This window comes from Cucumis melo, chromosome 12 (genome assembly GCF_025177605.1).
Source record: "Cucumis melo cultivar AY chromosome 12, USDA_Cmelo_AY_1.0, whole genome shotgun sequence".
Classification (NCBI taxonomy): Eukaryota; Viridiplantae; Streptophyta; class Magnoliopsida; order Cucurbitales; family Cucurbitaceae; genus Cucumis; species Cucumis melo.
In genome coordinates this window covers 26,821,424-26,837,561 of record NC_066868.1, presented here as the reverse complement: position 1 = coordinate 26,837,561, position 16,138 = coordinate 26,821,424, and the positions used below count along the sequence as shown (strand labels likewise).

At 35.4% G+C, this 16,138-nt stretch overlaps 3 protein-coding genes across 11 annotated transcripts; 2 read left to right on the top strand and 1 right to left on the bottom strand.

Annotated features, from left to right (window-relative positions):
• Positions 1-244: 244 nt before the first annotated feature.
• Positions 245-5,160, top strand: LOC103504650 (E3 ubiquitin-protein ligase RING1-like). Of its 6 annotated transcripts, XR_007815983.1 has the most exons (4): positions 258-1,604; positions 4,185-4,327; positions 4,479-4,588; positions 4,860-5,160. XR_007815983.1 is itself a non-coding variant. In XM_008469042.3 (2 exons), exon 1 carries the CDS (start codon positions 468-470, stop codon positions 1,593-1,595), a length of 1,128 nt encoding a protein of 375 aa, XP_008467264.2. In that variant the 5' UTR covers positions 245-467; the 3' UTR covers positions 1,596-1,604; positions 4,479-4,732. The 6 variants fall into 6 exon arrangements, 3 of the variants coding, with proteins under 3 accessions (XP_008467264.2, XP_050936156.1, XP_008467256.2); XR_007815982.1 differs by lacking the exon at positions 4,185-4,327; XR_541137.3 differs by lacking the exon at positions 4,860-5,160 and having other exon boundaries at positions 4,479-4,732.
• A 1,923-nt stretch (positions 5,161-7,083) lies between these two features.
• On the top strand, positions 7,084-10,284 carry LOC103504667 (uncharacterized). 3 transcript variants are annotated; one of them, XM_051080198.1, is made up of 4 exons: positions 7,213-7,518; positions 7,619-7,738; positions 8,531-8,661; positions 9,160-10,284. In XM_051080198.1, the coding sequence occupies exons 2-4, from the start codon at positions 7,619-7,621 to the stop codon at positions 9,965-9,967; spliced, it is 1,059 nt and encodes a 352-aa protein (XP_050936155.1). In that variant the 5' UTR covers positions 7,213-7,518; the 3' UTR covers positions 9,968-10,284. The 3 variants fall into 3 exon arrangements, with proteins under 3 accessions (XP_008467281.1, XP_050936155.1, XP_008467290.1); XM_008469068.3 differs by adding an exon at positions 8,165-8,258 and having other exon boundaries at positions 7,215-7,738; XM_008469059.3 differs by having other exon boundaries at positions 7,084-7,738.
• A 174-nt stretch (positions 10,285-10,458) lies between these two features.
• Positions 10,459-15,435, bottom strand: LOC103504678 (dolichyl-diphosphooligosaccharide--protein glycosyltransferase subunit STT3B). 2 transcript variants are annotated; one of them, XM_008469080.3, is made up of 6 exons: positions 14,242-15,434; positions 13,078-13,614; positions 12,256-12,710; positions 11,860-11,982; positions 11,698-11,757; positions 10,459-10,765 (listed from the first exon to the last, which is right to left on the bottom strand). In XM_008469080.3, the coding sequence occupies exons 1-6, from the start codon at positions 15,178-15,180 to the stop codon at positions 10,636-10,638; spliced, it is 2,244 nt and encodes a 747-aa protein (XP_008467302.1). In that variant the 5' UTR covers positions 15,181-15,434; the 3' UTR covers positions 10,459-10,635. The 2 variants fall into 2 exon arrangements, with proteins under 2 accessions (XP_008467302.1, XP_050936154.1); XM_051080197.1 differs by lacking the exon at positions 10,459-10,765 and adding an exon at positions 11,234-11,445 and having other exon boundaries at positions 14,242-15,435.
• Between the last annotated feature and the right edge of the window lie 703 nt (positions 15,436-16,138).

The window sequence follows — 16,138 nt, the reverse complement described above, 5'->3', positions numbered from 1 at the left end:
CTATAAAATGAATTAGAATATTTATTGAATTTATCCATTTATGATTGTTGGATATCTATGTTATTAATATCACTTGTCATAATAACCGAGCTTATCAGAATCTCCCGTAGATTCTAATTTTTTTTTTAGCATATTTGAATTAATTTTTCAATTTATAATAATGTATAATAATTATTTTTTGAAAAAACAAGTATCATAAATTAAATTGTAGACAGATAATTAAATTATGTTATTTAGTAAATTTAATATGGAATTTCCTCGGCAGGAAGAAAAAGGAATTTGTAAAAAAGAAAATAGAATCTGCTAATCTCCTCCTCTGGTCTTCCTCGCTTCCTTCTCCGCATCGCTCGCGCTCGAAATTTTATACCACTTTTCTCCATCTCTCCTTCATTCTTCTCCCCCATCGTAAGACCTTGAGGAAAAAAGAAAAATCTTGGTTCAATCCTCCGGTTTTAGTTCTAATCGGAATGTCTTCGTCCGGTGGAAACTCTGGCGACGGAGCTGGCCGTGGCGCCGTCTCCCATCCCCCTCAGCTCTACTTCTGCTATACCTGCAATCGTACGGTAACAATTACTCCCTCGTCATCCTCCGATCTTTTATGCCCCAACTGCAACGATAGCTTCGTTGAAGAAATGGAAAGTCCAAACCCTAACCCTAGCCCTGTTCCCAATCCCTTCCTCTCCTTCACATCCGAGGCATTTCCACCTTTCAGCACCGGTGGCGGTGGGAATGGCGGTTTCCCTATCATATTCTCTACGACATCTTCATCTGGTGGCATTGGCGGTGGGGGTTCTATGATGAATGATCTTTCGGCGCTATTGGGAGGCGGTTCTCTTCGATCGTCGTCGTTGCAAAACCCTGACGGTTTTAATCCCTTGCTTTTTCTCCAGAACTATCTTCAAAGCGCTAATGTTCAATTGGTAATCCAAAACGCTTCGGGAGAGGCGTTTCATCCCCCTTCCAATTTCAATCTTGGCGACTACTTCTTTGGCCCCGGCCTTGAGCAGTTGATTCAACAGCTTGCTGAAAACGATCCGAACCGATATGGAACCCCTCCCGCTTCAAAGTCGGCCATTGAAGGACTTCCAGATATCAAGATTACGGAGGAATTGTTGGCTACGGATTCTTCACAGTGCGCTGTGTGTAAGGATACGTTTGAGCTTGACGAGGTGGCAAAACTGATGCCTTGCAAACACATATATCACGCAGATTGTATAATTCCTTGGTTGGAATTGCATAATTCTTGTCCAGTATGTCGATATGAATTGCCCACAGATGATCCCGATTACGAGCAAAGAACTCGTGCGTCTTCAGCTCCTAATCGGAGTCAAAGCGAAAGTCAACCCTTTGGGGATTCTTCCACTGGTGGGGAAAATGTTGTCGGAAGCGATCCTAATTCTGACGAGAACTCGCAGACTCAACAAATGGGAGAGCGGAGGGTTAGGAGGATAGCTTTTCCTTGGCCCTTCAGAGGTTCAGCTGCTGAGACTAGTAACAGTGGAGGTGGCAACAACAGTGGAAATAACGACGAACCTAGCTCCAGAAATAGGGGAAGCCAGAGTTCTTCAGAGCCAATGCAGGAAGATCTCGATTGATGATTACTGGTATTACATCTAAAATTATTTCCTTCCCTTCTGAAATGTTATCGTATCTAGTTTGTACAAATGTTTAAACTTTACAAAAGTAATATAACCAATTAATTTATATTCTATGGATGGAATGGAAAATATACCGAACAAATATAGTTATTCACATCTTTGGTGAAATAGAGGGCTTGGCGTTTAGACTTCTTCTTGAAATCTCCAGCTATTCCTCTACACAAGCTTCATTTTTTTCTGTATTGAATTGTCTTTATATGAAAGAAAGTAATTATACTTAATGCAGTTTCATCTGAACTATACTCGCATCAAAACCAGTATTGATTTTAGAACTGCCGTCAGATTTTTTTTTTCTATTGTAAATTATTAGTCTTCTTGTGTTTATAAATACTAATAGAGGCACTAACGCTTGACTTGATTTAACATATTGACATGATGACAAAATTCCATTGGTATAATTCTTGTTGATTTCAGCTAATAATTAATTTGAACAATTTTGTGGTACATGCGGTGCTGAGAATTTTGAGGTCATGAATTCCATCCTAGGTTTGTACTTTAAATACATGAAGCAATGTCACTAATTCGCTCAACTTTGCTGTGATCTTCTCCTTCAGTTGAAATTTAAAATAGAATCAGCCTTAGTAAGGGTTTACAGGAGTTTGGTGCTATTTAAACATATTTGATATGTGTATTATACTTGTATTGTGGTATTAGGACTTAATTATGACAAGAACTGATAATTAGGGCGTAATGTGGCTGCCCCCGTGATAGTGTTTCATTCCTCGTAATATTTGTTAAATAGAAACATCATTAAGAGCTACACAGCCTACTTTTCTAAATAAATAGTTCCTTTTGATTGTTGGTAATCAGCAATCACGAAACATTCAGCCCCTGACTTGATATTGTCTCAGTTATTTCTTCTTTTCCAAACTTGATTATTAGTAACTTGTCAAGTCATGCATGTTTAGAATTGCTTGCCATGTCATTATCATTTCTCTAACATGCCACCTTAAATGTTTTATTGTCTACTTGGAAAAATGTTCGTGGACTCATTGAGAACCAAGTCTTAGTCCGAACTGTTATTAGTAGGGCTCTTACCATTTATTTGGGATGGATTAGCATGATATGTGCAATCCAATACTCCAACTTGCTCTTGTCAAATTATTTCTTGTATTCATCTTTTCTTTCTTTTTGCTGACTCGTTGTTCTTGCTTTCTAGAGATTGAAACGATTTGATGCTGATTATTTTGTAGTGTCCTATTCTAAATTTAATTAAATACAACAATGCAGTGTTAGTTTGTCCTGTGTTTGATTTCTGTCAGTCTTTAAGATACGACGGGTTTGTTTAAGTGTCTTAAACATCTATCTTCAATCTCTAATGTTGTCAGTAAAGACCTTTACTCTGCTACATATTGCTGAATGCTCAATTGGGCAGTTCTGTGCATCAAGTATTTGCGGAACTAGTAGTTTCCTTTTTCCCCTTGCTCATTTGGTAGTATGAGCGCACTAAAGATTTCAAACTTTAGAGAAGTCTTCTCTCCATTTCCCTCCCTTGGAATCTTCCTTCGTTCTTCTTAGGATTTAAGGAACCTTTCCTTTCCCAAGTCACAAATTATTAGTGAACAAGGAAAGATACACTTTCTTTATGTCCTTTGTCGTCTGTGTAGAGCTCGAAGATTTTAACCGTTTCTTGATTTTCTATCTTTAGTAATTGAATGGTACTACGAAATGAGAGTCATCCACAAATCGTCATGTCCATGCCTTGGTAATATTTATATGTGATAGATTTGAAGAATGAAATCAGATACAATAAGAGGGCACTTCAAATGAATTTAGAGTTGTATTAGATATGGACCTCTTGGTATTTGTATCTCAATCCTTTATTGACTATTTTGCTATACATTCATTATGAATTTTTGCTTTGGAGAGAGCTAACGAAATTTCTTTTGCAATTTATAGTTATGAGCTTGGTTAAAATTTATCTCATTATCATATCCGTTCGACAAATAATTTATAATGTTTTATGAATCCAAAACTCGTTTTCCTCCTGCTTACACATTTTTCCTACCTGAAAACTTCAAAAATGTTTTATGTTTAGGTTGCCCGTAGTATGTGAAGTATCTATGGAAAATAGCAACCAACCCCTTTTCCTTTTAACCTCATTTAGATAGGGTCCTGCCGCAGACTGCTTACACATTTCCTTACCTGAAAACTTCAAAAAACTCATTTAGTAAAATAGCAACCAAAACTTCAAAACCCATATGCTGGAGTTCAAGTACTCCATAAATCACTTCAAAAGTACCTCTTGGGTCCTGCTGCAGCTGAATATTTGTTCTCGAACTTTTTTCAATTTTTCATTGGCTCAATGCCATCCTCAGATTCTTGTTATGATTTGTATCCTACTGTTCACGGCATGTTACCTGTAGTGCTGCTAATAATGCATCTCATGTTCTTAATCGTTCACATAGAAAATATGATTGCTTCTCTTCTTTATTTATCACTGTACTGAAATCTGGTTGGAGTATGTGCTTTATTCTTTGAACTGTTTGTCAGTCAATGAACGTGTTCAATTGAATTTCTGAACAGAACGGTCCCCCCACCCCAGCTTCTCTATTCCTTGGTTAGATTTTGATATTGCTGGCATGAGGAACCTCAAGAACTCGATAACCTCCTCAAGAAATTTGTGCATAATCACTTTTGCACAAGTCCGAACTGCCAAATATTATAAGGTTAACTTAAATGGTAGTTTTGGTCTTGATGTTTGACTTATTAGATTGGGAGATTCTAGATTTTGGGGAAAATGTAAATTGTTTGTCTGAAGATACCGTGATTTAATGAATTCTTTACAACTAAATCTCTTTACCTTTTATTCTTTGGCAGGTGTTGCAAGTGATTTGAATCTGGAATCATTACTGAATATAGAAAAACATCATTATATGTTAATTATTAGAGCTTTTCCATTTATGAAATTTGACTATAATAAACCATAGGTAAAGGTCCTATTTCCATTTTAGAGTTCAGAATTCTTTGTAGATTAAGAAAGTTATGTGCATTACTTTGTTTGCAAAGGTCTGTAATACTTTTGCTTCTCTGGGAACCATTTATTTTCATATATTGAAATATTGTCTGCTTCACATGTGACTTTTCTGCACTTTCCTTTGTTGGTTTATTCACATTCAAAAGTTATTTCGTACTGTTCATTTATTTATCAATCAACTCATCTCTCCCTTCCCGCCTTGGGCAATATTACTGCCATAATAGATTGTTCGGGAGATCCTCGACGTGTACCGAGCTGAGGAATCTAATGTGGTTTTCATATTTGGGGCTGGCTGGACGAGGAAAATAACGGTAAGAAAACGTATTCTGATTCAGAAAACTTCATAGCTGTATTGAGTCGAGTTATGAGTTCACTCTGGATTTTGTCAATGGCTGATAAATTCACATTTGATATTGGCCACACACTTTATTGTGCTTAGATTTGAGCATTGCCCCTTGTCTTGTAACAGTGACATCTCATCTAGCTCAATATATGGTCAATTTCCCTTTGTTATCAGCAACAAAATTATTCTATGCCACATCACTTTCACGGCTTTTTTTTCTTTTTTAACAATAAATTAAACTTTCTTTTAAATTTTATGAAAAATCCGAAGAAATTTTCATTGATGGAAAAAATGTCAAACGGTATAGAAAAAGTTAAAAAAAAATAGTAAAAAAGAAAAGGAAAAACACTAATTGATATTGGTGGATACTTATCCATCGATAAACTTGTATTATCAATAAATTTTTATTAATAAACCTCGATAGTTTATTAATAAACATTTATAGGTTTGTAGTAAGGAATGAATAAACTTTTTAAAAAAAGCAGGGCCAATTTTTTCATCATAAGTCTACAAAAAATGGATTTAAAAAATAAATAAAAATTAAATGAGCACTTTCTTTTTATTTATTGGACTAGGGTCCATAAAACAGCACTTGATCATCGTTATAATTAGAAATAGGGTCACATGATGGAAGTTAATTATTGGAAATATATTATAGTAAGCAATTATCTTCATCAAGAAATAAATCCAACGTTAAAGTGCAGAAGGAGCACGAAGGCTCAAATTCATAGAATTTATCGAAAATCTTACATTTTTTCTGTTTGAATTTTGAATGATTAGAAGTGTGAATTTTTCATTTATGCAATTTTCAATATCAATCAAGTACTCGATTTGTATGAGCTCATCAATTTAACCACAATTAAAACTCTCAGATTTCTGACTATTCATACATTTGTTGTAGAATTGCTCACTGATGCTCGTGGCTAAGAATAACATTTGATTTGACATACAAAAGCTTTCTACTTTTTATTTTATGAGTTTTTGCAATTTGATCGTTGCCGATAATAATTAATTATACAATATGTGAGACATTAAATAGCCACAAAAAATAGGAAAGAAAGTTTATTATTTATTGTTATTTTAATTTCCATCAAGCATGGAGAGAATTTAGCGACGAGGGTGGAATTTCTCCCGAGAAAACACCGCGTTTCCCCTCACCGACAGGACAGCCGACAGCTCGACCGAATTTCGCCTTTTCGATAATTAACCCCTTTTGTTTCTTATTTATATATTTTTATACGAAATATTGAAAAATTGAATCGGACCTCTTTTCATATTTTTTTCATGTTATTTTAAAAGATATTAAAATTATTTATAAAATATGATAAAATTAATTTCTCTTTAAATTTATTTAAGTTTTTTTTTTTGTTATATTTTATTTTACAAATAATTTTAATTTTTATTGCTATCTATAATAATAGTTTTTCAAAATATCTTTTTTGAATATAATATTAGCTATTTCCGAATTATGTTTGTACTTATATTGATAATTTAAATTCACAACTCACATATTTTATATTAATTAATTTATTTTATGTTAGTTGAGTTATATTTAGGTTGATTTTAGTAAAGTTTTTAAGCTATATTCTATAATTTTAAATTTAAATAAATAAATGAGTTATTTTTAAATATAGTAAAATATCATACGACAGATTTATATTTTCAAGAGCATGATCATTTAAAGTAATTTTTTACATTAAATTATATCTTCACACTTCTTTCTCTCTTTTTCTTAAAAAAAGAATCTTTTTAATTACAACTTGAAATGAATGATTTGAACTCGAAATCTTTGTTCTTATAAGTAAACAAATATGAGTTAAATTAAACTCATGTTAACATATATCTACACAATTCTCAAGTAGATTTTTAGACAATAATAATAAAAGGGGTGTTTGTAAAAATTGTAAATTTTTTTATAATAATAAGATTCATATCATTACATTTTCTAAATTATAAAGATACTAAATTAAAAAACGAATATATATTTGATAGTCGATGTATTAAATACATTTTCTAAAATTAGGCTGTATGCCATTTTTCTAAAAGAAAATTCGAGTTTGAGAAATAAGATGGTTATCTCTTAAAAAGACAATGAAAAATATCGTGTAATCCGCAGAATTTTCCAACCACAATCAACAGCGGTTTTTATTCTTTTGTGAAAAAATGTTTTGGAATTTATTTTTCTACGTCAATTTTGTTCCTAATGACAAACAAATCCTCTATGGAAAAGGAAAAAAGAAAATAGAGTGACAAAATAAATAAACAAATAAATAACTTCTTCAAGTTTAATTCAAATTAATAGCGTCAAAGAGAATCAAAGTAGAAAAGGAAAAAGCTTCATTTGATCGATGGTTTTGTAAGAGTACGCGCGTGTTATGATATGAAGATTGAAGAACAAAGCCTTTTTTAATTATTGTTGTTATTATTATTTATTATTATTTAGTACTTCAATTTTACAGCTTCGAATTGAAAATCCAATCATTCTCTCCCACTTTTCTTTTTTGCTTTAATTGATATTCTTCATCGGAGCAAACAGAGTGGTAGGTGAAGGTTTCTCTTTCTTTGAATCGTAAGATTAGATCCTTTCTTTCTCTCTTCTTCGTCTCAATTTGAAGAACGATTTCGGATAATTTCGAGTAGATGTCCCCGTCGAATAGTTCAGCCAGTGGAGTTAATGGACATGGAGGATCGAATTACATAGAGCATCAAATTTCTAGAATGGATACTCTCGCTGGAATCGCCATTAAGTATGGAGTCGAGGTAAACTTTCGTTGTTCCTTTTCTTTCATCAAATTTTCTTATGTTGTTCTGTCGGTGTGATTTTTTTTTTCTTTTCCTTCTCTTCGATTGAGTTGACTTGATTCGATTTTTTGAGGTCGGGAAATTCAGTGTCTTAAGATTTTGTTGTTGTCTCTGGGTTGGAAGGGACTTGAAGTTTTTAATTTTGATTCATTTTTTTGGAGTGATTTCACCACGTCTATCGAACTTTATTCCTATTGTTGCATATGTATATTATGATGATAATGTTTAATTGCGAGTTTGATTGAATCTATATGTTCGGTTTCGTTTGGAAACTCAGAATGTTTAATGTTAGGGCGAAATATTTATGTGTTTTTGTATATCCAATTCCATTAGCTTTGCTTCTCTACTGTATGTACTTTAACAGTGTTCTGTTGCCCCAAATAGATATCTTCAGCTCTGAACTTCATCAGTTCGGAGGTTACTTTTGGTCGATTTCATTTGGCTGAGGGGCAAAGATGATGAAGCCAAACAATCGAAAGTTCGTATTGTATTTTATTTGTTCATAGTCTTCTTAACTAAAATGCCTCGGTGTTGGGATGAATAATCGATTATTCTTTATTTTCCATTCTATCTTGCTCACTGAAGTTCCCTTCATATTCTTTTAGTTCTTAAAATTCTAGCTAGGTTGTTAGCAGAGATTTGTTTGAACAATCATATCCTTAGGGTTGATCTTAGACTCATCAATCTATTTGTGATTTAATTGGTGGTTACCCTTAATTTCGTTCCTTACTGATGCTCTAAAACGTATAGGTGGCTGACATTAGGAGATTGAATGGCTTGGCAGCAGATCTTCAAATGTTTGCTTTGAAGAAACTGAGAATTCCTCTACCAGGCAGACATCCACCATCACCTAGCCTGTCCGATGCTTCTGCTGTTACAGGGTATTTCTTGTTGTCAATTTCTGGTAGAATTTATATCATTTTGTGGTTTGTAATTAAGCTTTTAGTTTATTTATGTTTGCTGCACATACCTTAAAACTAAAGTGTGTCTTAGTCCAGTCGGCCGATGCACTGTTTTAAGCAAATTTAGTATAGATACATTGAGGCTGCGGTTAGGGGTGGGAAATGAGAAATTTGGGAATCTTATTGTTGCATATTTACAATCGAGGAACGAATCATGTGCAGAGTTTATTTTATGTTATAGTTATATACGTGTTTGGTAGGATTATGACACCCATCTAAGTCGCGCCCAAACAACTTAAGTTGCAATCAACTGTGCATTAGTGTTAGCGATTAGATTCAGATTATTTTGCTGGGGTTATATAAATCAATATGCATAATTTGAGCATTTACCATGCTGATATTCATTGCATAAAGTTATAACTCCCCTCCATGGATTGTTCAAGTTTTATCTAATGGACTTTTCCAAATGTATTGCAGAAATGGATCTGTAAATGAGGAACCTCTACATTTAGGCCAACCTACTAATATGCTAAACTCTTTGCAATCTTGGAGATTGAAATCACCAAACCAAAAAGCCTCCCCTGCCATGAGCACATTGCAAAAATACTATGGTCTAAGTTCACAAACTCTCAAGACCTCATCAGTAGACATGGAGATGTCTGTATACAGAACTGAAAATTCAAATTCCATCAGTGATGGGTTGTTTTCCAGAACCTCTGTACTCTCTACACCACCTCCAAACATTTACTCGAAGACCAGGAAATATGCTGGTAGTTTCTGGACCGAGAATGACTCAATAACCGAGCATCTATTACGTACAGATTCTGGAGATGGAGAGAGCGAGAAATCTGATGAGAAATTAGTTCGAAGGCGTCAAAAGGCTGAAGTCGACAATGGTGTTACCACTGCAGAGAGATCGCTGAAGAGCGAAAATAGCAACGGAAGTTATTTTTCTCCTTCAAATGGAAAGAGTTTAGCCATGAGGCTAAAATCGGTAAGTAGAACTGTTCTGTCATCAGATTCAGATCCAGTGAGGATAAATTCGATTCCAGTAGGATTAGGAGATGATATAATTACTAATGGAACTCCTGAAGTTCATAAATCCTTAAGTACATCAAACCTGAGAGACCAAGATAACAGCAATTCAACATTTGTATGGTCAACATCAAAGTGGAGTTTGAAGCCAGACTTGCAAGCTCTCTCAAGTGTTGCAATCGCAAAACCATTGTTTGATGGTTTGCCAAATCCGATCACAGGCCGCAGGAACAAAGCTGCTCTTGATTAATCATGTTCATAACTCTGTTCATATTCTTGTTCGTCCAACTGCTTTGATTTTTTTCATTTGGGCCGGAAATTCTTTTGGGAAATGTTCTTACAGGAATGTATAGGTAGGAAGTCAAAATAAGAGAGAGATTGACGTTTAAAGAAGTTGATATTAGTAAATACTACACCAAAATATAGTCTTTTTTCTCTTTTCTTTTTTTGTCAGATTTGAGTCGTCTGGTGTAAGTGGCATTAGCTATATCTTGAGAAGCACTTTCATTTGTACTTAAGATTATTCGTCTTCATTAACTTTCCAAGAAAAATACAGCCTTCCACAAATATGGATTAGTGATATCATTTTAATATTCAGCTTACATGCACATTTGTTCAGTAGAGGTGCTTTTTCTCATAGATTCAAATTAATTTGATGCTGTATATTCAACCAAAACTCAACACCGTTCAAAGCTTGCCTTTTCCAATCATAGAAAAAAAAAAGGAGAAAGGAATCCATCGTGAATCTCTGAAAAAGATTTCAAAATATTGACGCATTCGATACTACAGCTCAAGTTGTAAAAGCAAAATTCCAGTTTACTTTCTTTGCCTAGAATAAACACTATGTCAAAGACGCTCTTGCTCAGAGTTCTATCTGACTCGTAGCCGTTCCAAAGAGGGTTCGGGGAAAAAGAGCAATCACCACCTGTTATTCGGTGGTTTGACTCTATAAATACGAACTATCCAATTAGATGTGGTGAATGCCTCTTCCAAGTGCTCAAGTTTGATATCCTTGTTGCCAATTTCAACTCCTCTGGCACGATCGTACCTGCAATCACAAAGAAACCAAGATAGGGGAGCTCAGCTAATTTGGATTCGGCCATTAATAGACGTATGAAGGCCATTAATGCAACAGACAAACACCAGTTCCCAGAAAATGCGAAATTTGAATCTCCAACCTTCTCAAGGGAAAAGATACATACTAACTAATACAAAATTATGCTCGTGATAGCCCATACAAGTATGCCAAGATATACCGAAATTTCTTCTTTTTCTTTTCGATAGCATACATCAGTTATATAACGACAGCTATGAACAAAACTTTAAAAAATTTACATTCAAAAGAACCAATGAGTGCATGTTTCATGCACATTGATAAGTAGCTATGTTTAAGGCCCCAAGTTATACCTACTAATACTTGTAGGAAGGGTAAAAATGTGAAAAAGAAAATGGTGGAGGAACGAGGAGTGCAAGTTTGGCAATAACGGTAGGGAGAATGTAGTTGTTTGGGTGAAACCTTAGGGGACATTTTTGTGTAGAATCCCAGCTTTCTCGAACTGGCAGGGGAGGTTTATGTTGTTCGGTTACCTTTTCCTTTCTTATTGGCCATTGAGACTATTATCCTTTGTTGAATATCAACAAGCAGTGCTGCTCTGTTCTTTCTTTGATATTTCTGGTGTTTGGTTGGACCATTGTTAGGGAAGAAATCCCACCACTATCCTCCATCCACTGGTGTAACAATAAAGTCGACTGCTTTTACTAGTCCAAGTGTATGAACCATGCAATGTACAGTACTTATTACTAATCAGCTTAGTCGTTCCTATTTACAAGAACATGCTTGTGATATGAAGATACATTGTGTATTACCCTTATTGTTGTCCTATCTGACTATGACAATAATTAACGAGTGCTGCCTTCATCCAGAAAATATAAATTTCATAAATTTTCTTCAGGGTTATTGATGATAGATTCTGAACTTACCCAGGAGGCTTGCCATATTCTGTTACTAACTCCCCAAACCGATAATATGAAAGCTTGTACCTGGTAACACAGAACAGTAAATCCACAATGCCTCATATGAGGAGATATAAAAGGTAACAACATACATGCACATGAATAATCTTCCATTGCTAAGAAACTTACATTAAACAATTCAACATCTTGGGAGCTGCTCCTTTGTCGACTCGGTACTCTCCATTCACCAGATAATCAGGCTCTTTAATTACGGGGAAAACACCGCCTCCAATTCTCACCATCCACAAAAATCTGATATGATACAACATTTTCATCAACAGGTGATGGAATAAATAAATAAATAAGTAAATAATATAAGTGAGATGGGACTTTGCAGCCACTCATAGCACTAGTTTGACGCCAGATGCCTATATCAAGGAATGTAAAATAGATGGGAGAGAACATGTTACATAATTTAAAAGCAAACGAAATCCAAGAATTTGACACATTAAACTAGAAAAAAACCCACCCAACAACCAAAACAAAAAAACAACTAGAAAGAGAAAAAAGGTGAAACGCCCTTACTTGTTAATATCGTCTGATGAATAGCCAGTCACACCACCAAAGACAACTAGCACATAATCAACATCAAGTGATCTCATTATTTCATATGCCTCATCTTCATAAGAAGACATAGCACGTCCAACAGTAGCAATGTGGGTATTATTCCAGGTATTGTTGTCAACAATGACAGTCCTGTTTCCCATTGCTGTGATCTGGTAACCATAATCCCACCATGACATTATCTTAGCATCTTGAGGAGTATTCTGTCTGAGCCAAAAGTATGCCTCACGGTAGTCATCAAAGATAACCCTGTTCCCATGAGCACCCCGTGCAGCCAAGACAATTGATGGAGATGAATAAGCTTCTGAGGTGACCCATGTACAGTGAGTTGCATACTTTGAAAGCAAGTAAAAAGCACCAAAGAGTAATGCAATAGCACCATTCTTTTGGAAAGGCTGGGATTGATCAAGAGATCCCTGTTGATTGGGGGGATAAAAATTAAAACCAGACAAAGAAGAAAAAAATATTCTTCCTCATGAATATATATGTAAACAATGCATATAACCTTTTAGTGTCTAAAAATTCAGATTGAAAAGAGTTTTTAGTCACTGGCCTAGAGAGATTCATGGTGCAACATCTTTTTAACATATTAATACAACTAAAGAATATTCGTTAGAAGAAAAAACACCTTGACAAAAAATAAGCATATGTAGTTAGTCCACTATAGCACTCAATGTAAGTGCACAACAAATACATTTCAACAATTTAATTCCAATCAAGGCCAAACAGGATTGAGAACTGTGTAAAAGTAAAGATAAGGCATATAAACAGAGCTGGACTTACCTTAGAGAAACTCTTCGCATTGCTGACTCCTTTACTAGAACTAATCTGAGAAACCTTTGGTTTAGCTCTCAATAATTGGGTCAAGTTCTTTATTGTAGCAGAGACAGCTATAGCACTGATAAGACATACTGCAGGTGTAGCAACAAGAATTAATCTTACCATAACTCCAGCAAAGTACATGCTAGTGAGACCATACATGACTATGAAAATCGTAGCATCTGACAAGCGCTTGAAGCAAAAGTAGAGACCAGCTGGGAAAAGGAAAAGCAAAATGTGGAAGTCAAACATGAAAGATGACCAAGCTGTCGGTTGGTGCTCAGAGACAGATGCTATTATAGGTATGTGATCTTTTGCATATGTTGGATCCAAAAGAGAATAAAACCGCCCAGTCCATGGGGATATATACCCTGATGCAGTGCCAACTCCCAAAGCAACGGTACCCACAGCAACTGCACTAGTTACAGTGATCTTCAAGAAGGCTTGAAACAGTTTGGTATCACTGAGCATGTACTTCACCCAGTCCAAGAAGTAAAATACCTGTAAGAGAGGTCAATTAGTTCAATGAATGAAATGACTTGCATTCAACAACCAATAAGATGCCATAAACACTCTCTCCACTGCCTAGTTTTGACTCAGGTAACCATTACTTCATATGGGTAAGAAGAGTGCAGAGTAAAAGACAGGGTTAAAGACAAGGTCAGCTAAAACAATCCTTGCTTCATAAGTTATCAACACCACCACCACCACCAATAACAACAACAATAAACAAAAGCAATTTTCTTTCATATGATGAAACTGAAAACAATCTAACAGATATATACCTTTTCATATTTATGGTCAAGGCCCCACCCATGGGCAGATTTTCCTTGCCCAATAGGCAATACCAGAAGCTAGCTCTAGACAACTCATGGATTATTTTTTTCTATATAAAGCTTTGCACATAGGTGATGTTCCTTGAACGACGACATAAATACCCAACATTGAAATGTTCCTTCTGCTATTATTGGGATCAACGTATTGACAGCACTAGTAAGATTTTAGTTTCTTTACCTTCTTCCAAGATGATGCCACACTTCATCATATAAACTAATTTATTCTGCTATCAGATACTATATAAGACCGGAAAATAACGAATTCAACAAAGAGAAAATAAAGAATCATTGCCTGAATCAAGAAGAAGACGCCCATCGCAGCCATATGCTCCCCGGACTGAACATGCTGAAAGCCAACAAATCGAATTTGCATAGCAAGCAGCATTCCCAAGATATACATACAATTATACGCCACATACAATCGCATTGAGTATCTTCCCGTTATTAGAAGAACTAGCACATAAAGTGGAATCAGATTAATTATAAATACATAGCCACCCCACGCCGAAACCATATAGAAGTACCCAAAAGCCGAGGCAAGAGCCCAAGCAAGAGATCCAGTATTCACCGCCTTCACGAATAGATAGAATGTCAACAACAGCGCAAAAATGGCAACCCCTTCATTATCATACGATCCCGCAACAGATCTCGAAATGTAACCTGGACAAATCGCAATCAAAGCAGCTGCAACAAGCCCAGCACCCGAGTCCCAGATTTCTTTCCCAAAAAAGTAAGCAACCAATGTGGTATTTGATGCGAAAAATGGAGCCGTCAACACACAGACCTCACGAATATGCACTGCGAACTTCAGAAACCGCAGCCCCCAGTAGATAATAGCGGCTGTGACCATAAGTCCAGGATAAAGCGTCCCTCCAATGATTCGACCGAGAGGATACCAACTCTCAGAATCAAACCAATTCCAGAATTCATAAAACCCCTTCTGCGTGAGGAAGAGCGTAGTTCGATAATTGAAGTAAGGATCAAACTCATGGATCATCGACTCATACCGTAGAACACTGAAGAGCCTAGTAATGAAAGCCAAAACATAGACGAGGAAAAGGATTGAAACCCGGATCAAAAGCTCCTGTTGCTTCGTTTTTAGCTTAAATGATTTGAAGGAAAAACTGTCCAACAGATCAGATTTAGCATTCGAAGTGATCGTTGCAGAGTTGGTCGGATTAGTCGATCCAGATTTAACAGAACCATTGACAGGGTCGATCTTCCCACCCATGATTGGAGAGATCAACGAAAATGCTGTGGATTTGAAGTCGCGATAAGGAAATTGAAATTCGAGTCAACACTAAGAAATTCCCATTGAAGGGTTTTACGAGTGGAGAAATGGAGCAAAACCCTAAAATAACAGAATGGATGTAGGAAGGAGGTAAAGCTGAATCTAGAGACGCTGGTACTAGAGCGGGGAAGAGAGAGGAAAGAGTAACATCAAAACGAATTATACAGAATTTGGATTGCCGCAAGATGATGGACGACTTGCATATTCTCAACTTCTTTTGAATATTCAAAATGGGCCGGAATTGGGCTTTAAGAATGTTTGGGCTTATTGTTGGACTTGAGCTTTCAGATCTCTTTAAACCGATCCATTTCAAATTTATTGTTTTTTCTTTTTTTTTTTTTCCTTTTTACTAATCCAGTTTTGGCATCTGTGACCCCAAATGGGAATGAATTATGGTTTATAATTCAAATCTCTTTACCTATATTATATAAAAAGAATATTAAAATTTTAGCCACCTCACCCAACATATAGTTAATAGAGTTGAAGTATCAAAAGAAACTTTTGCGATGGAGTGAAAATTATACTTCTCAATCTGGAGAAATTATGTTGACATAGAACTGAGGTTCTGCAGTAGAATAATGGACCATTACTGTTAGTTTATTTTTATAAATATATACTCATACGGGGAAAAAGAATTCTCGAAAATATTGTAAACTATAATGAAATTTGATCTAAAAGTTGTCGCCATTCGTAAGAAACACAACTTGTTTCGAGATGTGAACGTAATGATTCAATCTTATTGAAAACTTGCTAAACACTTCATTGATTCTAGTTCGTTTAATGTATTGGATATGAACTTAAAAAACTAGTCATTCCAAATACACTTTTGGAGGTCAAAATGACAATGGATCATAGTTGATGTGCAATGCTTTGAACTTTACAACCATGGCACAAAATT